General features: G+C 38.2%; 1 protein-coding gene across 2 annotated transcripts in view; it reads right to left on the reverse strand.

Annotated features, from left to right (window-relative positions):
• LOC124622662 (protein FAM169B-like) overlaps positions 1–27,335 on the reverse strand; it is a 111,218-nt gene that overhangs the window by 47,632 nt on the left and 36,251 nt on the right. For both annotated transcript variants that reach the window (XM_047148457.1, XM_047148458.1), the window contains exon 4: positions 26,579–26,759. In XM_047148457.1, coding sequence (XP_047004413.1) covers positions 26,579–26,759 — 181 coding nt within the window. The remainder of the gene's footprint in view (positions 1–26,578; positions 26,760–27,335) is intronic.

A 27,335-nucleotide genomic window follows, 5' to 3' on the forward strand; every position in this document is an offset into this window, starting at 1 on the left:
TGTACACATTATTATTGCATTATGGACGTAAAGTTTATTGAATTGTAGCAGTGCACTTGAGGTTGAAAGAGCATCAACTACAGAAAATTATGTGGCATCTGAGATACTACAGAAATAGTAGAGTGGTTTGCTGAAGTGCTTAGCAAAAAGTGGGATAATATTCTGCAAACAGCATCAACATGAATGATATTTACGCCAACAATGACCTCTATATCTACAGTGTTTGATGATTTGATGGTAACTTGTAGCAGACAATTAGTGGATACTCCTGTTGTAAAAAGTTTGCAACATTTCTGATAGTCAAGATAAACTTTTTTCCCACTCTTAAAAAAAGGTCACAATTTACAATTATCATAGCACAATGTTTTTCTTGCAAAAAATGGGGGCATGTGGCTATTGCACCTTGCAGCTAGCTGCTGTGGAGCATGCTTGCTGCATGCGTAAGCAGAGGCACATATCTCCCTGTCTCTTATGGGGAGACTCCTGTGCCCCTGTGTGCATAATTAACAGGCATGCACCTCCTTGCCTCTTCGAGCAATGGCTGCATGCACCTAGTGTGCATAGAAAGTCACAAAGGTGTAAATGCACCTTAAGCTTTTGCCATTGTGGAATACCACACTGCACATCATTAAGCTGGTGCCATCAGCTAACCATAAAGCTCTACTCAAACTGATGGTCTCACTGGTCACCAGTGACATGGATATGAATTTTCAAGTGGATACTGGAGCTTCTGTATCCATAATTAATGCTGAAACATATTGGTGTATTGACTCATCACCTTTGGATCAAATTAATTATCATTTGATAATGTACAGTAATCAGCCTACTGCTCGATAATGCCAAGTAACATTCAACATGACCTATATCATTTATTTACTTATTTATTTATTTACAAGTCAAGTTTCATAGGACTTAACCGATGAGAAAATGTCCAAGGTCATGGAACATGTCAGTACATGAAATTACAACATAAAAGTAATAACAGATAAAAAAGAAAAGATTATGTACCCAAAAAAATCAATTTGCCAAGAGAGTTATATGATTCAGCATAGAAACTAAATTTTTATTTAATTCACCAACAATGCTCAGAAAATGATTGTTAAATACTGTACATACATCTGATTTATCAGTAACAGAAATATTTTTACTATGAACTGACTTTATATCGTTGACCTTGTGCTGCTGATCAGGCACTTCCTTCACAACCAACCATATGGTTTTAATTTTATCCTGTGTATTAGGTATTCTATTTGTGTACCACACACTCTTTGCCTTCCTAACAACATTTTTAAGCACATTACAGTACTGTTTGTAATGAGCTTCTGTAGCTTGATTGTGACTACTTCTAACATTTTGATACTCATATGTAAATGAATAGTATTTTTTGCAGTGTTATCACTGGAAGCAACTAACGCTTTTGGTCTAGTCATCTTTATAAGCTCTAGTTTTCACATACAAGTTTCAGTTTGCATCATATCTAATACTATTCTGTTTAATGATTTGAACACTTTATGTAAGGAATACCCAGGATTTATTTGGTATCTAATATGGGTTGGGACAAAAAATTTGAAGTCCACTTGCCATTAAAATGTAATGCTACACCTTTATTCTGAGCTAGACACATGCCTTTTGTTATGAAAGAAGTAATTAAAATGGATCTTGATCATTCAGAGTCATCAGATTTGGTTGCAGATTTATAGACCTGCGGTATTGGGTGAGAATTTGTAGGACTCACCATGATAGGTAAGGGGTGGACTGCTCAAAGGAAGTAGCTACTTGGATAGCAGAAAGAGAAGTCAGACTTCGTTCAAAGTAAAGACACTTGACTATCAAAATTTCAGGAGTGAAGTTTTTAAGTAGACATAACAAAGTACCCGGATTTACTATGCTCCAGGAAGGTTCTTGCACTCAAATTATTCTTGGGAGTGAGAGCTGGCTGAAATCTGAAATAGAAAGCTCTAAGGTATTTTCTGTGTCATGTAATGTATACTGGAAAGACAGATTAGAGCTCATAGAAAGGGGGGGGGGGGGGGTGTTCATTCTGGTTGACAAAAATATTGTCTCTACTGAGGTCAGAGTTGAGTATGACAGTGAAGTTATCTGGACATGTATAACATGTCTAGGTGAAAGCAAGTTAATTGTTGGACATTTCTACCAGCCACCCAATTCTGATGTAACAGTTCTAGAGTCATTCAAAGAAAGTCTACTGTCAGTAGCATGTAAATACCCAGATCATGCAATACCAGTTGGAGGCGACTATAACCTACCGAGTGTAGAATGGGATGAATATGGATTCATTGTGGGAGGGTAAAGAAACACAGCCTTACGAAGCACTTTTGAACAAGCTTTCTAAAAACTGGGTTGGGCAGCTAGTTTGGGAACTCATAAGCAATGGTACTATCTTAGACCTCATAGCTACAAACAGGCCAGACTTTACTGACAGCATCAGTGTAGGGACAGGGATTAGTGATTATGATGTCATTATAGCAACTATTGAAAGTTAATAAATCAGTGAAGAAGGCTAGGAGAACGTTTCTGTTAAAAAGTGCAGATAAGCACTTGTTAGCATCTCACTTAATCAGTGAACTGACATCACTTAGTTCCAGTAAGTTGGACATGGAGGAATTATGTGCAAAGTTTAAACAAAATGTAAATCATGATCTGCAGAAGCATGTGTTTAGTAAGTGGATTAAGATTGGAACAGACCCACTATGGTTTAACAACAAAATTCAGAAAATGCTGAGGAAGCAAAGGCTGTTTCACTCTTATTTTTTCTTCAAATTTTCTATTTTCTGCTGCCTTTAGGTGATTGGTAGAGTTAATATTAGTTTTAGAAGTTTCTGTGTCACTTCTCATTTGTTTTTTAGTTGTGAACTGTGACCTGAACTTGAGCCTAGCTACCATATTCCATTACTGCCACTTCCAGCTTATATAGTTAATTAGTTACAAGCTTGTTGCTTTACTTTGTGCTCTACTATTCTTGCAAACTCACATTTATTTTTAAGGGCATGAAATTTACTGAGTTGCCATTTTATGTTACATATTAAATTCATGTGTATTTGTAGGACCTGAGTGCAGGTAGTACTTTCTTATGTTTTTATTACACTCATGTGCTCTGACTTGCTCAAATGCATTATTAATAAATATTTGTAGTAAGTATTTACAGCCATTTACTACTCTCAATGTTTCCTGCACCACACAGACAAAGTCCTTCATCAGACAAAAAGAAAAACAAAATAGATTTTGTCTGATAGCTTACTAATATCCAAAGTCCACCTTTAAATGTGCCTGTTTGTCACTCTATGCCTTCTCTATGTGCTAAGTAACAAATTATCATCTCATGTTAATGGTTTTCCATTTCGGATTTTCCACTGTTGTACATAGTTACTGTGAGTGCTCCAGCAACATTTAAAAAATATGTAGAACATCTTATACATAGGGTACCACGCACTTTGAGCTATTCAGATGACTGATGTCACTAGGTATACCCAGGGGCAACACCTCAACAATTTAAAATAGCTATTAAAACAATGGAAACCGCATTTTGGAATATCAACAATATAAGAAAAAGAAAGATTGCTATTCACCCTAAGGATGACGCATTGAGTTGCAGACAGGCACAACAAAGAGCCATTTCCACATTAGCTTTCAGCCAAAGATCTTATTGGAAAAGAAAACACACATACATTCACTCACACAAGCAAACACACCACACAAACCCACTTGACTGCCATCTCTGGCAGCTCAGACCAGAACCACACCCTAAAATATGAGACATTCTACCCAAGCTCCTTCCCATCCCTCCTAAAGTGGGGTTCCATTGCCCAACTAACCTTCACAACATCCTAGTCCATTCATACACCAATCCCAATCCCTGTGGAAGATCCAGGTGCAAGACCTGCCCAATCAACCCACCCAGCACTTCGTGTTCCAGTCCTGTACAGTCTTACCCACCTCATCAGAAACTGGGCCACCTGTGAAACCAGCTATGTCACATACCAATTCTGCTGCAATCATTGCACTGTGTTTTTTTTTTTTTTTTTTTTTTTTTTTTTTTTTTTTTTTTTTTTTTTTTTTTTTTACTACGTACCATCTGTCCATCAGAATGAGCAGCCTCCACCAAACTGTGGCCAAGTGCAAAGTAGTAGATCATCCTTTGGCACAACATGCTCCTGCTTGATTTCAATGGCTGCTTCACTGTCCGAGCCATCTGGATGCTTTCCTCCACCACCAGTTTTTCTGAACTGCACAGGTGAGAGTTAGCCTTACACAACATTCTCTGCTGCTGAAAACATCCCAGTCTCAACCTACAGTAAGTTACTGCCCTCACGCCCTCCACCCACTAGTTTGTAGTGACTCGAGAATTTTGGTGTAAATTCTAGAGACACTCGGCCTTCTACCGTCTCAAACACCTGATATTTTAAAAGTAAGTAAGAGAGCGGAAACGTATCTACTGCGCTGCTGGTTTCTGTGTGCTGGTTGGAAGTTTGTAATGAGAAGACGATAAGCGGGGCAGTCGAATGACGCCGACAAGTGTTGCTGCAAGAGCCACAGACGCTGTGCGAGAGGACACGGAGTAATTAAATGCTATTCTTTGCTGTGTTAGTGAATGTGATTGTTGAAAGAAGAAAAGAAAAATGAACATTTGACTACAGACTTTTAACTTACTTCATGTCTTAGCTCTGAACAAAGCAAGACACATGGGATGTCTATAAATTATTTGGTTGTTAAAACCAGGCAATTGTGATTATATTTAATTGTATCTAATAGTTATCAGTGTAGTTGACTTGCAAGAGTTTGTATGCTTATATGAAACTTGTGGAAAGGAAAATACACCTGAGCTGAACTGAAAGTATGAGAGTAACGAATTATTTCAAGTGAGAGAGATAGTAATTTTTTGGTTCCCCTAACCAGCATTATTTCTTTGGAGAAGTAGTTATGGAGATTGACGCAGCTGCATATCCAGACAAGAGGATTGGCTAAATGTTTCAAGTAAGTCAACTGTAGTAAGGGAAGTGTGCAGCTGACCAATGTGATCAGACTCGAAGAAAGAGGAATTTTCAAACAAAATCAAGATAGAAAGATATTGTGAGTTGCTATAGTAACCAATAGTAACAAGGCAGGGAATTTGTTTTTCACAGTTGGATTCTGCATAAACAGCAAAAAGGGGTGAAAATTAATAAATACCATACAAGAAAAGACGCAAGGAAAATCTCAACAGTTTAGACTAAGAAGAGTTACGACGAGATCTATTTGACAATGAAGATCCAGTGTGGAGAGTAAGCGGCCCTCACACACATCGCGGGGGCGTGGACCCCGTAACCAGCAACCGACACCAATGACACCAGCTGCTGCTCACCGATGCTGACTACAAATCCGTTCACCGACACCGATGCTGAAACCAACCTTCGACGCTGCTGGCGCCTGTGCTGTCCACCGGCACTGATTCCACACCTGCTCACCGACGCACCCTAAAACTCTACACCGGGTGAGCAAAAGACAATTAGTTGAGTGTGAAGTTAAGGATATGGTTCAATAACAGACTGTTAGTATAGTTATTATACTCAGAGGTGAATTTTTTTTAATGATAACTCGATATAAAAGTAAGAAAAATATGGATAATACTCGAAAAACTGGGGAAACATCAGAACCAGCCATGGCCATGACAGTGACAAAAGAAAGGCCAGACTGGACTGAGGTAGCAAATTTAATTAAAGCACTAAGTCTTAAATTAGACTCAGTGAATACTCAACTAAATGCTAGATTAGATGATCAAAGTGCAGCTGCAAATGCTCAGACTGCAACTTTAAGTGAAAAATTAGATGCATAGAGTGCAAATTCAGCTACTTTACGACAAGCACTAAGTCTTAAGTTAGATTCAGTAAATACTCAGTTAAAAGATAGATTAGATGAACAGAAGGTGGATTCACCTGCTATAAGAAAGAAACTAAGTGAAAAACTAGAAGCACAGGGTGAGGTTTTAAATGCTAAGTTCAATGCCTTAAATGATAAAGTGGAGAGTTTGCAATTAGATTTAAAGAATGAATTAAGTAATTCCCTGACTATCCACATAAACCAACTGTTCACTGACTTTAGTCACACTCAGAGTAACCAATTTCAGGACTTAGCTAAAAAACAAGAATTTGATATCAAAGATAAATGTAATAATGTAGAATCTGAATTTAGTGAAAAATTAGGATCATTTCAAAGTATATGTAATGTTACATTTGATGTGGTAAAGCCGAGACCACACACTTTGAGAAACAGGACAAGCTAATTATTATAGTCCAATCGCAAATTGCAGGCGTTAACACTCGAATTGAGAATGTGGAAAGAAATTTTAAAGAGAAACTAGCAACATCAGACACAATAAATATAAGCAGTCTGGAGGAAAAAGTAGAAGAGATGATGGACAGAAAAGTTGCTGCGAGAGTATCCTCCGACAACGTGTCTCCAATTTTATCTTCCGAACTTATTAATACCAAGAGAAACGTAGATGAACTGTGGAAAGAATTCAAACTTATGCAGGACAAAGTAGATAGTTAGAGTGACTTCTCCCAACATAGTATTAACTAGTGAAGTAATGACAGATTTACAATGGGGAGCAAATTCATGGTTATTGAGACAGTTCCCTAAGTTTAAGGTGGTGGTGGTGGTGGTGGTGGTGGTGGTTAGTGTTTAACGTCCCGTCGACAACGAGGTCATTAGAGACGGAGCGCAAGCTCGATTAGGGAAGGACTGGGAAGGAAATTGGCCGTGCCCTTTCAAAGGAACCATCCCGGCATTTGCCTGAAACGATTTAGGGAAATCACGGAAAACCTAAATCACGATGGCTGGAGACGGGATTGAACCGTCCGTCGTCTTCCCGAATGCGAGTCCAGCGTGCTAACCACTGCGCCACCTCGCTCGGTCCTAAGTTTAAGCCGGATGGGGAAATACTCCAACTAATTTTTTGAAAAGGTTCAATCAAGCCTTGCCCAAGACTTGGGAAGATTCAAAACAGATTTAATTTGCGGTGGGGTACCTTTTAGGAGAAGCTTCAGAGTGGGGCGCAGTGAACATAGAGAATTTTTCGTCTTGGGCTGACTTCCAGAAAAAGTTTAAGGAGAAGTATTGGTCAGCAAGTGCCCAGGAATAACTAATATCCAACTTGTGAGACCCAAAGTATTACAACAGTTCATGGGGTACAATGCAAAAGCATTTTGATTGGCATTTAACGAGAGCGAAGTACTTAGATAAGCACATGGAGGAAGAAGGGTTGATGCGAATTTTAATAAGATGTTTACCCATTTACACAAGGAAGGATATATTATGTAGTGGGTGGAAAACTGTAGAAGAATTATTATTCTTTGTAGACACGCTTGATGCCTTAAACAAAGACCGCAACAAGAGCGTACATCAAAATGAAAATCAGAATTTCAGAAGAGGTAGTAACAACAGTAATAGCAATTTTAAGAGACATGAGGCCAACTTAGCTAGAGTACACCAGTGTAACTGGAATAAGGGTAACGAATATTATCAGAAGAAGCATCGACCTTCGAATTTAGATCTAGTTACTTCACAAGAATTTGTACCAAGTAGTAATAGAGTACAAAATGGAAACGTAATACCTCAATTTGGTAACCAACCAGTGACCACCAATAATCAGGAAAACTTAGTGCGATCTGGATCCAGGGCCGTGGCCCAGGTCGTAGAAATGCATTAGGAGGCCTGGCTTATAATGGGTATGTTAATTTCCTGCATAAAATACCAACCAAAGAATGGTTGTTACTGGAAGATCCGAGCTTAACTACCATTAATCCACAACCAATAATAATAGGAAAAGTGGAGGATTTTGAAGTTAACATATTTATAGATTCCAGGAGTGAAGTATCACTTATTTCTAGCACTTCCTTTAACACATTACCGATATTACCAGTAACAGGAGTGTACATAGTCGGTATTACTGAAACGAAGAGCAAAGTTGTAAAACAAGAGACCCAGGTGAACTGCAACATTGGGAATATCCCATTGTGTCAGACACTTTTAATAGTAGAAAATATCAATAGGGATGTGTTATTTGGCCTAGACTGGCCATCAGAATTTAACATCATATTGAATTTTGAGGAGAATTTTCTTTATTTTGGAAAAGGTGACTACAAATATTGTGTAAAGTTTGTGACGGACAGCTATATTGGTAAACAAACAACTGAGTGTCAATGTCTGAGATTAACTTTTTTTTCCTTTTTATTGGTTTCTAGCACACAAACGTTTTAGCAATCACAAATAAATGTACTGACACACATAACAAGGTAACAGTTTTTCTTCTACTGTTTAGGGCATGCATTCATATGTTTTCAGATCAAAATTATTGCAATCAGATTGCAAAACACATTTGACTGCTAAAAATTTACTTTTTAATTAAGTTCTTTAGTTAAGTTCAATTCATTTTAGATTTTTATGTCAGATTTCGCTGGAAACCGGGATATGGCATCATATGTACTCCTGGTTGTGTCTCCAAAAAATGGTTCAAATGGCTCTGAGCAGTATGGGACTAAACTTCTGAGGTCATCAGTCCCCTAGAACTTAGAACTACTTAAACCTAACTAACCTAAGGACATCACACACATTCATGCCCAAGGCAGGATTCGAACCTGCGACCGTAGCGGTCACACAGTTCCAGACTGTAGTGCCTAGAACGGCTCGGCCATCCCATTGCACCTCTGAGAATTGGGATTGTGCAAAGCGGCTGGCAGTGACCAAGTCTTAAGAGCTCTTTTAAAAAGTTGGCTCTGCCTTTCTCATAGCGTCTACACTGAAATAAGTTGTGATTTACATCACCAATTGTTTCCCCTTCACATTGACGGTAGGGTGTCTCCGATATGCCAGTGGGCAGGGAAAGATCCACGATTGAGATGCATTCTCATTATGGTCGTTATAATTTTCCTTGAATGTTTGATGTTTGCAAACCATGTCTGTCTTGGTATGAATGTCGGTATATGTGCATAGCTTTTACCTCTTGTTTGTTGGCGTTCATTTCATTCTTGCAGCCATGAGAAAAACGCTTCTTGTTTTACTTTTAGGAGGTAGTTTTAGGAGGGAGTTTAATGTCCATAGGTCTTCCACTGTTAATTGCATCTCTCGATAGTTGATCTGCTTTGTCATTGTATAGAATGCCGAAATGTGATTTGACCCATACAAATTCTATTATTTGGCCAGTCTTCTTAGCTTTGTGATAATGATCCAGTATGTCGAGTGTGTATTTACTAGTTCTTTTGTCCCAATTCCTGTAACTAATGGATGTCAGAATGCTTTGAGAGTCAGTGATTATTACTGCCTTGGGTATTTTGAGCGATCTTGCATATTTGATTGCCTCTAATTATAGAAAGTTTCAGCAAGAAATGTGGAAGCATCACCTGGTAGTTGAAACTTCTTTTCTCCTGCTGATTCTGGACAGAAGAAAGTACATTCAGTATGATTTTCCATCCCCATTTTTGAGCCATCTGTATATATTTTAAGATATCCTGCCCACTTTTCTGCCACGTGTGATGTAGGTGAAAATTGCCCATATCCTTTTCCTTTGCTGGAATAGTCGGCGTATGTTACAGGAATATCGTGATAAGAGCTCTGGTAGTCATATAGGAACACTGGAAGAACTTCACTTTGATATACTTTCTTTTGGAGATAATTCCAGTCTTTGTACCACTTGTACATATAAAACTGCTGTTTCCTGACGTTTCTGTTATTCCCAATTTGAGAGAGCGTTTCACACTTTTTTATCAGTGGATGTTTAGTATCTGCCATCTGCTGTAAGGTATAATGATCACACATCACTGTTCTGCGAATATGTAGAGGCATTTCTGATGCTTCCAGGAGAAGGGCGTTGGTGGGAGAAGAATGCATGGCTCTGAGGCAGATGTATGAGCTTCTGTGCTGCAGTTTATCCAGTAGTGCTTGGTACTTGTTAGCAGCAGTGTGACAGACATAGTCTATACGGAAACTTATCAACATGCAGTAGAGAGTGAGCAGAGTGTTGGGGTGAGCCCTCCACCACACTCTTGTCACTGACCTGATAAGGTTCAATGCTTTTTCACACATAGTGACGAAGGTTTGAATATGAGGCATCCAACTCATTTTGAAATTGAAGAGAATACCAAGCAACCTCGCCTGGGATTTCAGTGGTATTTTATGACCAGAAAGTCTTACACTATTCAAGCAGCCTGGCATATTTTGGTTCGTGAATGGAACAAGTATAAATTTTTCTTCCAAAATCTGTAACCCACAGCTACGAAATGTTTGATCCAGTGTGCCCATCGCCTTTGATAGCTCACACACACCCTGCTCTATTCCTTTGGTTGATACATACAAACAAATATCATCTGCATACTGGAGGATTTTAACTGGAAAAGGGATAATCGTCACCAGCTCGTTAGTATATAGTGCAAAGAGTAGGGGGCTGATGATAGCTCCTTGTGGAAGACCTGTTGTAAGACGACGTGGTCCAATTAATTTATTTTGGAACCGAACCCATAAGTGCCTTTCAGCGAGGAAAGTGCTGATTCCATAAATCAGTTGTGGCAGGATTCCAATGGTTTCCAGCTTCCGTAGCAACACAGCTATAAGAACATTATCATATGCTCCAAGTATATCCAGGAATATAGCTGTTACATTCTCTTTTCTTGTTGTTGTGTCAAAGATCTCTGAGGTTAAGATATTTAAATTATCTATTGTTTCCTTGCATTTTCTAAACCCATATAGACTCTATGACAGGGTCTAATTTGATTCCAGCCACCATTCCAAGCGATTTTTTTACCAGGTGTCCTCATAGATATAGAGAAATAAGTCTATATGATTTGGCCTGCTCTTCATCCTTTTGTGGTTTCAGTATGGGTACCACTACTTGAGCTGTCTAATCTTATATTAGCATGTCATTCATCCATATTTGGTTAAATATCTGTAACAGTTTTCTGAGTGCTATGTTTGTGAGATTTTCTATCATCTGATAGTGTATACAATCCAAACTGGGTGTGGAAGTCACATTCTTTTTTATGCCATTCATCAGTTTTTCATATGAAAATGGTACCACAAGCGGATGATTGTAATCCCGTGGCTCCAGGGAGCAATATGGCTGGTCAGCTGCGGAAGCTGCTGAGATTAAATTCACAAAGTCCTCAAGCCATGCATCACTTAATGGCTGACGCATAGTGAAGTTTTTGTTTTGAAAAATCTTAATTTCTTCCAAACATCAGCAATACTAACATTGTTATTTAAAGATTCACAGAAATTTTGCCAGCTATTCTTTTTACAGTCTTTTAATCGCCTTTGAACTTTCGCTGCTATTTTCCAATATACAATGAAGTTTTCTACATTTTGTTGTTCACAGAAATTACTGTACACAAGTTTGCGCTGTGCTATGGCTCTAGAGCACTATGGTGTCCACCAGACTGGGGGCAGTTGCTTCAAAATGATGACTTACTTTTTTATTGGAATGGAAATTGTTGCAGCATCTTAAATAATTCACATTAGCTGTTGGTAGGCCTCTTTCGGAGCTAACAAATTGTTAAAAGATTGAAACTTCACCTGGACTGTTGCAGTATACTTTGACCAGTCAGAGTCCTTTATTTTTCACCTGCTGTTTGGGTGGATAATTTCTACTGTATTTATAGGCAAGTCTATTGTGATTTCCAGAGGGAAATGACCTGAGCCAAGAGGGTTTCATTTGACTGTCCACTCCGTTACATGGTTGAAGTCAATAGAGCACAATGTCAAATTGACTGCCAATGGTTGTCTGTTTGGGTTATGTATCATAGTAGGATAATCATCATTTAGAAGAATCAAATTGAACATTTCAAAAAGTGTAACTAACTCTCTGCCATTCGCGTCATATATTTTGTAACCCCATAGTGGTGTGCACTGAAGTCTGCACAAAGGAGAAATGGCTTTTGAAGCCGGGCTACAATCTGATCCATTGAAAGATCTTGTATTTTACACTTAGGTGGTTTGTAAATGGCAACGATGGTGAATGCGCCGTTAGGAGTGCAATTTACAGCAGCAACTACCTGGCATTCTGTTGTCCTAATAGTGATGTCCAATTTTTTAAACTTAACTGTCTCTCTAATCAAAATGGCTACTCCTCCTCCTTTTCCATCACCTCTGTCGTTCCTGAGGACAGCATATCCTTTGAATTGTATTCGTTGGGTTGGCTGAAACCAAGTTTCGCAAATACAGGCTACTGGTATGTGGTTGCTGCTAATCTCCTGATAAAGACTTTCTCTGTTCGAGATTGCTGACCTTGCATTCCACTGGAGTATTTTAAAAGCCACTGTCAGATTTGCAGAAGTCTTCAATAGCATTATATATAAGAGCCTGTGTCATTACCATGTCTGTTTCATTTTTAAGAGAAAGAAAGATCTGTATTATTAAAGCACATAGGCTGTTAATAGTAGTTTCTTGACCAGTATAAGAAGTTGCCAGAGGAGTGGGAGGATATGGATTGTTTTGTATTGAGTTCTGTGGATCCTGAAATTCGTATCACATGTCAGAATAACCCTGCTTATATGGACTGCAAGTAAATGGTTAATTTTTATAAGACCTGGGAGCTGGAACCAACATAACTGCATGCTTAGGTCCTTGTTGTAGCCTTTTGCCCGTCATGTTCAAACCTTTTGGTTTCTCGCATATTTTAGGCCAGTCACTAGGAGAGAGCTCTAATGTTGTAGAAACACCAGCAGTAGTCTGTGCAAATGATGGTTGCAGAGACGAGATGGCAGTTGCGTAAGAAGTGGCATAGGCTTCGCTGTGCTTTGCTTCCATGTGCTGCTGATAAATTCGGCAACAGCTATCAGTAGCAAGGTGGTTTCCATTGCAATGCAAACACCTGGGCTCTCCGGCATGTGAGCACTGTGAGGTCTCATGGGCTCCCGTGCATTTGGCACAGCGGACACTACTACAACATTGCGAACATAAATGGAAATATCTAAGGCAATTGTGACATTGCAAAACTGACTGGACATCAGTGCAACAGGGCATTGCATACTGCACAAATATACATACTGGGGAAGTTGTTGAGATTTAAATGTTCCAACACTTTTCGGTGTGAAAAGTACTTTCAACTCTCCATTTTCTATTATTTTCTTTGTGAACCTTCGTACGTGGTTACTAAAAATTCCAACTTTATTTCTGCAAGGATGTCTTGGTGGGGTAATGCAGTATCAAAATCATGGATAACGGGGTTCTCTTTGTTAGGAAATTTGGAATATATGGCTCCATATTCTTCAGCCAAAAAACATCAAGCAACCGCAACCTGTTTGCAGACTGCCCTGTTTCGGTTTCAATTTTATACCTGTTTCTACCTATAGCTGAGATATTAACTATTTCATGTCTTAAGTTATTACTTTCTGTAAACAACATTCTTCCAAGAGCCATTGGATGTAACTTTCCTACATTGTCATTTTCTCCCTCCACAAAGGCATGTAGGGACCCATGTCTGTTGATTGATATGTATTATCAATAGCAACCACATCTACGTCCCCTTCAACATTACTACTGTGCTTTTCACTTCCCTTTGCCATCTTTGGAACATTTGTGTCAGGAGCTGCTAACTGTTGGGGTGATAGTGATTGGTGTCTTGCCTTTTGTCGCTGGGCGTTGTTTGTCAGACCATGCTACAAGACAGCTTAACTGATGAATGCTGATCCATCTCCATCTGATCATTCTGAGGACAGTGATCTTGAGAGCACATTTTGATGGTACCAGTTGATGCTTATTTCTAATTAACACTGTTGAAAGATGGTGCATCATAACAGTCTCGATGTTGTGATTCATATGCAAAGCGACACCCAACCTTTGGCCGGTATTGACTGGGATTTCATCATTAGTTTCCATTTTAGAAACAACCACTGAGAGAAATCTCACAGTGGTGATGCTTTGACACTTGTTGCTAACTACTTGTAGGTAAAATATCCAGTAGATTACACTAAAAAAAACTCGATAACAGTTCCATGAAACACCTGATGGAATTGGTGCCGGCCGCCACACGAAGCACAAATGACTGCTCAGCGCAGCTGCCACAACTACAAGCAACAATTTGTCATTACCCACTCGATGAAAAGTTTTTCACAGCAGATAACATAGTTTAGAGTCAAACTGTTTATAATTAATCACCCTTTCTCAATATTCTTCAAGTTTATATTATTTATGTCTCATTGTCAATCAAAGACAATCTCTATATCCTGAGATTAACTGCTACAGCAAGATTGTCACCAGCAATTGATAATGTATGTCATGTATCACACCGCACTGACATACAAATCAAAGTAAACGAATCTCCAATATTAACCAATGACCAAAAATTAGGTTTATCTAAAATTCTATTGGAATATGAAATGGTATTTTCTGATCATCCGGGTAGTATTAATGACAATGTATGTAAATTTGAAATCAAAGATAGTACTCCATTTTTTCTGTAAGCCTTATCCAATACCAGTAAGTTTAAAAGCAGCAGTTAAGGAAGAAATTGACAAAATGATTGACAATAACAATAGAACATAGCTCTAGCGTTATGAATAACCCCTATGTAGTAGTAAAAAAGACTACAGGAGGTGTGTGGTTAGTACTAGACGTTTGTACTTTGAATAAGCATAGAGAGATGAAATGAGACAGACCCATTAACCTCAATGAATTATTGTCCATATTTGAGAAAGTAAAGTATTTTAGCGCGATGGACCTGACTGCTGGATATTGGCAAATTCAGTTACATCCTGAATCAAAGAAATATACAGTGTTTCTATTTGATGGGAGATCGTATCATTTTAATGTGTTACCATTTGGACTAAATATCTCAGTATTCGTGTTTATACATGCACTGGACGAGGCGTTAGGAAAGGAATTGTTAAAGGATTTAATCATATATGTAGCCATCTCATCTACCTGGGAAGAGCATTGCCTGACCTTGAGTAAAACTCTGAAAAGATTTAAAGAAAAATTTATTACAATAAAATTGTCTAAATCGCACTTTGCGAGGCAATAGCTTAAGTTTTTAGGGTATATCGTAGGAGTGCAAGGAACTAGACCAGATCTGGAACGTATAAAAGCCATTAAGGAGCATCTACCCCCTAAAAACATAAGACAATCGAAGGGATTTATTGGAATGGCCGGGTACTATAGATGATATATACAAAGTCAAGAGCTGAACGACCCAAGACTTTTACGTTTATTAAGGAAGGGAATACCATGGGTTTGGGACCAAGAGGCCAATGAAGCATTTGAAAATATAAAAAGAGCACTGGTTGAATCACCATATTACATCACCTGGTTATGGGTGAGCCATTCAAAATTTCAACAGATGCATCTGACTATGGTATAGCAGCAGAACTTTTCCAAGGAAAGTGGGGTCTGGAAAGTACAAACCACAGATCAGTAGCTTCCGCTAGCCAGAGTCTTGACAAACATGAATTAAACTATACAGCCACAGAAAAAGAACTATTAGCAATAGTGTGGTGTATTCAAAAATTCCAAACACTAGTATGGGGGTCAGAAATACATATATATATACGGATCACCAAGCTCTATCCTTTTTAATGAATAGTCGGTTATTACATAGTATATGTATGTGGTGGATGTTGTTCCTACAGGAATATGACATTAAAATTCAGTATATAAAAGGTTCTGAAAATATTGTACCTGATGCTTTGTCTAGGTTACTGTAGGCATGAAAGAGTTAAAATGTTCAGAAGGGCCTGGCGTAATTTTTGTGATTAACTTTTTGACAGTAGAATATCCACATAACAGGGTACAAGAAATGGCTCGAAGAATAACTGAAGACATCCATCATGATCACTACTTTACAGAAATATTTGCTATGTGTATTTAGAAAGTCTTTACCTCCTAACCAAGCAGAGAAATGGAAGGTTAAAGGGAATAATTTGTTTTGGAGAGACAGTATAACATCACAACATTGGCGTTTATGCATCTCAAAGTTAACGGAGGATGAGATTGTGTGGTATGTTCATACTGAATATGGACATTTTGGAATAAAGAAATGTATAGCTCATATGAATAAGTTCTATTATTTTAAGAAGCTAGGACATAAGGTAGCATCTTTAATTAGGACTTGTGAAATCTGTCAGAAGGTGAAAGAGAATAACACTCATATTAAATACAAAATGTATCCAATCATTCCTAAGACATTATACGATCTTACAGCAGCGGATTTCTTTGGACCACTTCCGAAAGGAAAGGGAGGAGTATCGTACATTTTTGTTCTCACAGAGTGTTGGTTGAAGTATGTTAAGTTGTATCCAATTAACAAAGCAAATACACCAACCATGATACACTGTCTGCAACAATACTTTTTTGAGGTAGGCAAAGCAAAACGATTTCTCTCCATTAATGGGCCACAATTTGTCAGCAACAAATTTAAAGAATTCTAGCTTGGGAGGATATTTGTCAAGTATTAATATCCAACTACAACCTGTTGTCAAATCCATCTGAACGAGTAATGAAAGAAATAGGGTAATTATGCCGCACCTTCTGCCATGTAAAACATACGTTATGGGCAACAAAGATCAAAGACTTTGAACTTATTAAATGTTCCATTTGGCCTGAAACAACCTACTGATGATTACCAACTTCAACAGGAAATAGTCTCAAAGAATCTAGTTGAGTAGGCACGACAACAAGTGAGTAGACATAATGAGACGGCTATCAAACCTCAGTACAAGGTCGATGACCTTGTTCTCATAAAACAACATCCTCAAAGCTTTGCCCTGAAGAAGGAGACACATAAATGAGTATACAAACTGAAGAACAGTTTATAAAACTTTCCTTGAAGGTTCTTTATTAAGTGCTATTCTGAAACAATGCAAAGTTACAGTGAGGTGACAAAAGTCATGGGATATGTCCTATGCTGCCCAAATAGCAAAACTCATCTACTATCTCATTTACTGTCTTATTTCCTAATCTAATTCTCTCAGCTCAATTGATTTAATTTGACTAAATTCCATTATCCTTGCTCTGTTTTTCTTAATATTCATCTTACATTCTCCTTTCAAGACACTGTTTATTCTGTTCAACAGCTCTTCCAAGTCCTTTTCTGTCTCTGACAGAATTACAATATCACTAGCAAACTGCAAGTATTTATTTCTTCTCACTGAACTTTAATTCCTTCTTGAAATTTTTCTTTGGCTTCCTTCACTGTTTGCTCGGTGTACAAATTGAGTAACATCTGGGATAGGTTACAACCCTATTTCACTTCCTTTTCAACCACTGCTTGCTTTTCATGCCCTTTGATGCTTCTACATAGCCCTTCAACTCTTATACATATCATACGGTTGCTGTACAAATTGCATTTATCCTTTCACTCCCTGTTTTTTACCTGTGCTATCTTCTGAATTTCAAAGAGTGTATTCTAGTCAACACTGTCAAAAGCTTTCTCTAGGTCTACAAAAGCTATAAATGTAGGTTTATCATTCCTTACCTTCAACTGAGAAGGGCAGTATTGCATCGCTTCTCCAATGTTTCTCCAAAACCCAAACTGATCTTTCCCAGTTTTTCCTGTCTTCTGTAAATAATTCATGTCAGTATTTTGGAACCATGACTTATTAAACTGATAGTCTGGTAACATTCGCACACCCTTCAACCCCAGCTGTCTTTGGAATTGGAATTATTAAATTCTTCTTGAAGTCTGAGGGTATTTTCCCTGTTTCATATATCTTGCACTCCAGGCAGAATAATTTTGCCATGACTGGCTCTCACAAGGATATCAGCAGTCTTGAGGACATGTTGTCTGTTCTGAGGGCCTTGTTTCAGTGTAGGTCTTTGAGTCTTCTGTTAAATTCTTCCAGCAGTATCATATCTTCCACTCACATTCATCTTCTTCCTCTTGCCTTTCTATAATATAACCTTCAATTTCATTCCCCTGGTACAGTCCCTTTGTATACTTCTTCCACCTTTCAGCTTTCTCTTCCTTGCTCAGTACTAGTTATCCATCAACTCTAAGTGCTACCCATTCATCTTCTACTATAGTTCTTTTCTCTGTTTCAGTCCAAGATTCTCTAATCCTTCCTCTGAAACTTTCAACAACCACTAGCTCCTTCAGTTTATCCAGGCCCCATCTCCTTAATTTTCTATCTTTCCGCAAATTCTTTAGTTTTAATCTACAGTTCATAACCAATAAATTATGGTCAGAGTCTACATTTGCCCCTGGAAACATTTTACAGTGCAAAATCTGGTTCTGAAATCTGCCTTACCATTGTATAATCAATCTGAAACCTTCCTATGCCTTTAGGTCTATTCCGTGTACACAACCTTCTGTCATGATCCTTAAACCAAGTCACTTTCGGTATTAAAATTTGCACATCATGGTCTGCAAGTCCATTCACCCTTTTACTAACAGAATGCCCATCTAGTAATGAAGAATGAATGAAAATCTTGTCTATGGCTGTGCTAGTGTTCTCCTGCACCCTAGTTGGAAAAAATACGTCTGCATCTGATCATATGAGTTTAGGAGATCTAGCAACATCCTTTTTCTTGCAAAATCATATACAAAATTAATTCTGAAGTCACCACACATAATTAATTCAGGTACTTCCTATAAAGTGAACCAAGGACCCTCTCTAGCTTGAGCAGAAATGCTCTGAAGTCAGAGTTAGGGGACCTATAAATGACAACAATTAGAAGTTTAGTTTCACTAAATTCAACTGCCCCTGTACAACATTCAAATATCTGTTCAGTGCAGTGCCGTGATACATCTATGGACTCAAATGGAATACTGTTTTTTATGTACATGGCCACTCAAGGAACTCCTTGAAAAACAGCCAGCTAATCTGTATCCTGTGGGCATTCCCATGCCCCTACCAGTCTGTGGCATCGATGGGTACTGGTCAGTGGAAGCCTACACAAGGGCATGCATGCCAACTGTCCATCCTGCAGAGAATGCCATTGAACCATCAATGCAGACATGCCCAGATCGATTGCAGTGCTTCAGTGTCCTACCAACACTGTGGATAAAGCTGTTCTATCCATTATGTCCAAATAGACAATGTGGTGCTCATCTTGCACATTGTGTCGTTCAGTAACCTGTTGGCACTGTGTAAGGTCCTTTTCTCCCTACTGGCTCCACATACGCCTCACTATTAAAGCAGTGTGCCCTGTACAAGCTGCAGTGTCACAGAACAATAGACCCACCTCCTGGAGACCAATCATTCTGCCCTGTTTGAAGCCACTCACATGATGATATTCAACCCTGTGATGTCAGCAAAACATAGTGGTACTTGGTTACATGTTTACACTTTGTGTGATGGCTGTGCACTGACTAAGCTTTGTGTAACACTGCCCCCTGTGATGTCAGCAAAACATAGTGGTACTTGGTTACATGTTTACACTTTGTGTGATGGCTGTGCACTGACTAAGCTTTGTGTAACACTGCCCTGTCTGGTCACATAAAAGAAGGCACTGTTGGGCCTATGTGCATGCCACCTACCCTGCTATTTATATCACTTATTATGCTTCCATTGTTCTACATGTCCTCTTATCATGGGCTGTTGCAGAGCATTTGTTCTGAATATTTTACTTTTTACAGACATTTTCTTAAAGTTACTAAAATATTGCAGTTTTAATCATGAAATATCTAACAAAATTCATAATAGGACAGTCTCTGTAGTTAATTCCATTTAAAGTATTTGCTAATTGTCATTTGATGTAAGCTCTACACTATTGCTACATCATGAATTCATTGGAACAGTAGTAAACTTACAGTTTGTTTCTCAAAGCATCTGAAGGCTGTGTCCAGGGCTTGAAATGTTTCCACACGAGATGGTCCTAAATCATTTTCTGCATCTTCATTTTCTTCTGTTTCATCTTCTTGGATTAACTGCTGTTTGTTTTCCAGCAATATGTTTGCAACAATTTCGTCATCTGACATCTTCTGAAAACCTTGATCATTACTTTCACAAGTGAGCTACTCCTTCATACCATCGGCATCACATTCCTTGCATATCTGTGGGTTTGTCATTAGCTCATTATATTCTCCAAAACAGAATCACCCATATCAGATACTGAATTTTTGCACTCTCGTTTTAGTGTTGTGTTCCAAGTTTTGTTCAAAGTCTTTCTTTCAATCAGATCCCATGCATATACAACCATGTAACAACACTGCTTTAAATTCATTTGCCTGAGGAAAGTTAAATGACGTCTACATTATCTTAATCAACAGATGACTTTCTATAAAGTCATTTTAATGTTTCAATAACACTTTGATCCACTGGTTGTAGTAAGGATGTCACATTAGGAGGCAAACATTTTACTGTAAACATTCCATTTTCTCTCACTAACAGCTCAGCTTAAAAGTATCCAGTAAAAGTAGGACAATTTCATATTTACCAAGTTTGTTTTAAAATTGTGTTACTTCAGTGATAAAAGTGTTGTCATACCAGTCAATGAATATTTCAGTGTTCATCTATGCGCTTCTTTGGCTTTTATAAACTAAGGGAACCCTGATATTTTTGAAGCATTTTGGATTTTTGGGATTTCTGATGAGGCGCAACAGCATTTTATGGGTCTCAATAGCATTTGCACAAATTAATACTGTTATTTGCTCTTTACTAGTTTTAGTTCGTGGAGCAGAATTCTCGCCGAGGAGCAACAGATTTTAACAGTAACGATTTCCAATTTAATATGGTTGCATCAGCTCTGTAAACAAAGTCCAATTCACAGTCATTTTTGTCCAATTCCTTTTCAAAACCACCTTTAATGGTATTTGCTGCTTCTACATCAGTTGACATTTTTTCACCTGGTATTACCAATTTGTAAATTTTACAATGAGATTTAAATCTGTACAACAATCTGTTACTTAAGGATCAGATATCAATTACCCAATTCATCATTTTTGTAAAAACCAATAATACAAAACTTCATCACTTTTCAATGTTTACTTCTGTCTTCACTATCACTTTTGCCGGTGGACTTCAAAATTGAATCAGTATCTTTCTTAATATCACTTATTGCAGAAGTACCTATACATCATGTTCCTTGATTTTAGGAAAGCATTTGACACTGCCCTGCATTGTCATTTAGTTAAAACAAGTATTGGATCAGTTTTGTGACTCAATTCCAGACTTCCTTACAAACGGAACTCAACAGACTGCTCTTAATAGAACAAAATCAACAAATGTAAAGATAACTTCCAGAGTAACCAAGAAAATGTTACAGGACTGTTAACAATGTACATCCACAATTTTTTCTTCAAGATGCCCTCTGCAAGAGCTCAGATTTTGTCACAATATTTCTGGGACACCCGATATACAGTGCAAATGATGTGATAACTTCAGGTGATTGTTTTACAACTTCTTGTTAAAAACCAAACAAAAGTTACTGAAAATGTTCCCACAAACAGGAGATGAGTACACAAACTGAAGAACAAACAGTTTATAAAACTTTCCTTGAAGGTTCTTTATTAAGTGCTATTCTGAAACAATGCAAAGTTACAGTGAGGTGACAAAAGTCATGGGATATGTCCTAATGCCATGGACTCAAGAAGTCACTGAAAGCCCCTGCTGAAATATTGAGCCATGCTGCCTCTGTAGCCACCCATAACTGCGAAATGTTGTCACAGCAAAACTGACCTCTCGATTGTGTCCCACAAATGTCTGATGGGATTCGTGTCGGGCAATCTGGGTGGACAATCCGTTCACTTGAATTGTACGCAATGTTCTTCAAACCAGCTCTGAACAGTTATGACTCAGTGACATAACATCATTGTTTGGGAACAAGAAGTCCACGAGTGGTTGAAAATGGTCTCCAAATAGCCAAGCATAACCATTTCCAGGCAATCATCAGTTCAGTTGGACCAAAGGACCAAGTCAATTCCTTTAAACACAGCCCACATAATTATAGAGCCACCATCATATTGCACAGTGCCTTGTTGATAAACCTGAGCCCTCCTGATTCGTGGTGTTTCATGCGGTTTGTGCTACACTCGAACCCTACCATCAGCTCTTACGAACTGACACTGGGACTCACCTGATGAGGCAACAGTTTTCCAGTCATCTAGTGTAAAACCAATATGGTTGCGAGCTGAGGAAAGGTGCTGCTGGTGATGTCATGCTGTTAACAAAGGTACTCACGTTGGTCATCTGCTGCCAAAGCCCATTAACACCAAATTTCACTGCACTGTGCAAATGGATACATCCGTCATACATTCCACGTTGATTTCTGCAGTTATTTAATGCAGTGTTACTTGTCTGTTAGCACAGACAACTCTACGCAAACACCACTGCTCTCAGCCATTAAGTGAAGGCCATGGACCGGTGCAGTGTCCAGGTGAGAGGTAATGCCTTAAATCTTATTCTCAGCACACTCTTGGCACTGTGAATGTTGGAATACTGAATTCCCTAACGATTTCCGAAATGGAAGGTCCCATGTCTCTAGCTCCAACTACCATTCCACATTCAAGGTCTGTTAATTCCGTTGTGCAGCCATAATCGAGTCGGAAACCTTTTCATGTCCAACTTGACGTGAAAAGGTTTTCGACATGAACTGCCACCATTACCCAATAAAGCAATGGATTATTTTTGATCAAGTTCTGTAATTTGCTGGCAAGTCAGTAAGCAATAGATAAATGCATTATTGCCGGAATAGAAGAACACCCCTTGACAAAAATAATAAACATATTATAGAAAGAGTCTATCCAGAATGCCTAACAATAAGGAAGGTAGCATACTATTACACATTTCACTTGTCACAATAATTTCTAAAATAACCGAGTACTGTATGCACCAGCAGATGAACCAGTATTTTGAAAATGATAACCTAATCTGTTCTGCACAATGTAGTTTTAGATCTACCCTCTCTATTGTGAACCAGCTGACAGCATTATAACAGAACTTCGAGAATAAGTCAATGAGCTATTGGACTGGAGGATACAGTGTCCCACAGCATCCTAATAAGAAAGCTACAGCACTATGAAATAGGGGAGAAAGCCCTCCTCCTAAAGGCCCTTTACCTCCTACTTGGGTCTGTTCTTCGATCCTTTCTGTTATATATATATGCCATGTGAGGTTGTGTTGTATACAGGTGATACCACATTAACTGCTCAGTACTCCAACTTGGATGAGTTGCAACTGAATGTATCAGAAGCATAATATAGGTGTACCTCACGGTTTCAGGCTAATGCATTAAATACGAAGAGTGCAAAACCAGAAAACACAGTTTTTAATTTCAATGCACCCAAACAGGAAAACAAATTGGTGAAACTTCAGGAATTACATATTGATCAATGTCTTAGATGAGATACAGCCACAGATAAATTATGCCCCAACTCACATGTGTGATTTATCTGCTGCTTAAGCTCAGAGGATATGTTTATGAGATCCTACTACTACATGCATACTTTTACTTTCTTAAATTCCCAATTTTGCTGTGAGAAACCTACCTGGCTCTAAGACTACTTAAATGAGAAAAATGGCAATAAGATGCATTGTGGAACTAACACCATGAGAATCCTGTAGACACTACTTCAAAGAATCAAATATTATGACAGTCCCCAGTTTATATGCTTATAGCTGTTTAGTATATACAAAAGAAAATCTGAATAACTCTGACCCTAGCATGTCAATACAGAATCATAACACAAGAAACAGACATGCAATTGACAAGCCATAAACCAAACAAGCAAACAGCTATAAATATCTTTGTCTCGCATATTTTAACAAGCTTAACTACTTAAAAATGCACATTCCGTGCCCTTGAATAAATTTAAAAGCATAATCATAAAATGGGTAAAAAGTGAAGTATTTTACATATTGAAGAATATATAATAAATGACTTGGAGTCTTGAAATGGGCATATATAAAATTAGGTATTGCAAAATGTTTTATAAAGTCACTAGTGTGATAATGTTGATTCATTGTGGCATACTGTATTGAGGTATATAATGATTATTATTGTTACAGACTGTATAAAGTTTTGAATGTGATAATATGCTTATTCACTGCAGCATATAGTATTACGTTTGCAAACAATGGTCGGTTTCCATAACAATATACTTTCCTGAAGTAGTAATTTATATAAAAGCTTTTGTGTAACATAATGAAGCAAAGATCCATGTGAGAATAATGTAATGTAGTAACTATACATGTATACAAATTTCACATGACAGTACCAACTGGCTGTAAACATGTTTAAAAGTGAATAAATATTCTATTCTGTTCTAGAGCTCAGGGAAACTAATAACACATTGGAGGATCCAAACAGCCCATAGCAGGCATGCAATCTCCCCTAATTCATGCTGTGCAGAAAGTTCAGAACTGGGTACAAGGCATCCTCAAGGCAGACAGCTCTTCTATGTCATTCATCTACTCAGCCAATTTAATGGTAGGCATTCCCATGTAAAATGTCGTGCAGTGTACAGAAGTTAGTTGACAAACAAGTTAAAACTGTGTTCTGGACTGAGACTCAGACCACGAGCTCTTGTCTTTCAAAGCAGAACATAATCCATGAATATATCTCATGGACTAAATCAAAATTTCAGCCTGGCACTAGTTCCTAACTATACCTTACGAAGTCTACTGCTCATCAGCAACAAGAGGCACAGTTAGCTCTGTGGAGATTTACAAAGGGTAAATACTTAATCAAAGAACTTCACGAGGATGCATTTTTTGTGATGTGTGGACTAAAAACATTATGAAAACCTCTACAAAAAGTCGTCAATCTCAAGGTGGACCATGCACTGATGAGCTGCATGGCTATTGAGGTGGAATAGTCATTAGTGGGCAACCTGTCGCACCTCAGCTGTGCAAGGCTCACCTAAACAAGTGGAGCTGAGTGGGTGGGCCTTTATTTCCCTAGTTCTTTGTGGGAACGAGATGGAACCCTTGAATCTGTTCAAATGATTTCCCAGTACAAAGGGTGTACTGCTGGTAGGTATCAACACCAACAAGAGGGCTCATACTGCCAGTCCTTCTAACATAGGTTTTCTTTCCAATACTTCAGTCTACAGTAACGGAACACAGGCTGCTAGGCAGAATGTGTTTATGACAGTTAAAGCAAAGGAGGGCAGCTTGAAAAAAGTTTCACCTTTCTATATACAAAAGGGCATAGGGGGCATTGCTAGTACATTAAAATCTATTACGCAATTTAGGAGTGGGACACTGCTGGTAGAAATAAATAATTACCAACAAGCAAAAAACCTCCACATTGCTATATGCCTTGAAACAGAGCTACACAACAAACTATAGCAAAGGTGTTGCATTATGCAGGGATATTATTGATATTCCCAAAGAGGAACTGAAGGATGATTGGGCTCATGATGGTGTGACTGATTTGCAAAATATCATGAAAAGGGCAGATGGCAAACTGATAAAATCAGAGTCCTTTATTCTTATGTCCCATATCACAATGGTTCCAGAGAATATTATTCTGGTTTCATTCAGTTAAATATGAGGCCTTATATACCCAACACAATCCACTGTTTTAAATGTCAGCACTCTGGGCATACCACTTTAGCATGTTGGGGATGCTATTTTCAGCAAATGTGATAAGGCCTCCTACAAAGGAGTCGTTTGCTCATCTCCTCTGAAGTGTGTTAACTGATTTGTAGATTGTCTTGTCCAGAGTGAAGACTGCACTTTCTACCTTGAAGAAAGGAAGGTACAGGAGCTAAAAATGATGAAGTGTATGAAATGTTGTTGTTGTTGTGGTCTTCAGTCCTGAGACTGGTCTGATGCAGCTCTCCATGCTACTCTATCCTGTGCAAGCTTCTTCATCTCCCTGTACTTACTGCAGCCTACATCCTTCTGAATCTGCTTAGTGTATTCATCTCTTGGTCTCCCTCTACGATTTTTACCCTCCACACTGCCCTCCAATACTAAATTGGTGATCCCTTGATGCCTCAGAACATGTCCTACCAACCAATCCCTTCTTCTAGTCAAGTTGTGCCACAAGCTCCTCTTCTCCCCAATTCTTTTCAATACCTCCTCATCAGTTATGTGATCTACCCATCTAATCTTCAGCATTCTTCTGTAGCACCACATTTCGAAAGATTCTATTCTCTTCTTGTCTAAACTATTTATCGTCCACGTTTCACTTCCATACATGGCTACACTCCATACAAATAATTTCAGAAACAGCTTCCTGACATTTAAATCTATACTCGATGTTAACAAATTTTTCTTCTTCAGAAACGCTTTCCTTGCCATTGCCATTCTACATTTTATATCCTCTCTACTTCAACCATCATCAGTTATTTTGCTCCACAAATAGCAACCCCCCCCCCCCCCCACACACACACACACACACAATTACCATAATCTCTGGCTGCCAAGATCACACTCTGGCCACAGCAGCCAGAAGCTGTGGTCAGTTGCTTTTGTGTGTATATGTATGTTGTCCAATTCTGAAGAAGGCCTCTTTGGCCAAAAGCTTACTTGTTTGACAGTCTTTTTCTTGTGCCTATCAGTGATGCAGCATCTCCACTATATAGTGAGTAGCAATCTAATCTTTTCATAATATTGTCTTGATTACAGTTGTAGTTTTTACATTATTTCGAGATGCTAACTATTGGTCAGTTCTGTTGTCGATGTTACTTAATTGACCATTCACTTACCTTTCTGTTTTGTACTGTAAAATCCAACTGCTGTACCATTCTGCCAGAGAATGGTTATATCATCTGTAAAGTCAGGAAGATCAAATACAGCCTCCATCTCCAATGCATCTGGACTTTCCAGCTCCTGATAGAAAATCTGACTCATTATAAAGTGGACAGCTCTCTCTTTGGATGACTTTGCCTAAAAAGTTTAATTTTATAGAAATTTATATTCCTATTTTAAAGTTCAAATAAAATTTAAAAACATATTTTCTCAATGCACATGAGTATTCACAGTCATCAATATATGGTCAAGGTCAGAACAGTTGTAAAATGTGAAATTAAATTATGAAGAACAGTAACAAGTAACTACAGTAGAAAAAATTCAAGATGAAATGATGGGAGTGAGAATACATTGTCCACTTTTCCAGAATTTTAGTATTTTGTCTTCTTTTCATGAGCAGTGATTGTGAAATAATAATCACATTCCTTTCAAAATTTAATACTGTTTAAAACAAGCTTGAATGATTTGTTAACAATTCTACATTTCAGAACAATCTGATAGTGAAGCATCACGATCAATTTCAAGCTTATGTGCAAGAAACTTAGACCACTGGGTCTTGATTTGTATATGCTTCATTTCTGTTTACCGTAGAACATAGTGGCCTTTTTTGCTGAATGAGTGTGTTAATTAAACTAATTCACAAGTTTTTCTACTAATAGTGCAATGTTACAAATTTATTCTGTGTGGCACAGAATTGACTAATGCCAGTGACAG

The sequence above is a fragment of the Schistocerca americana genome, chromosome 7 (genome assembly GCF_021461395.2).
Source record: "Schistocerca americana isolate TAMUIC-IGC-003095 chromosome 7, iqSchAmer2.1, whole genome shotgun sequence".
In the NCBI taxonomy this organism is placed as follows: domain Eukaryota; kingdom Metazoa; phylum Arthropoda; class Insecta; order Orthoptera; family Acrididae; genus Schistocerca; species Schistocerca americana.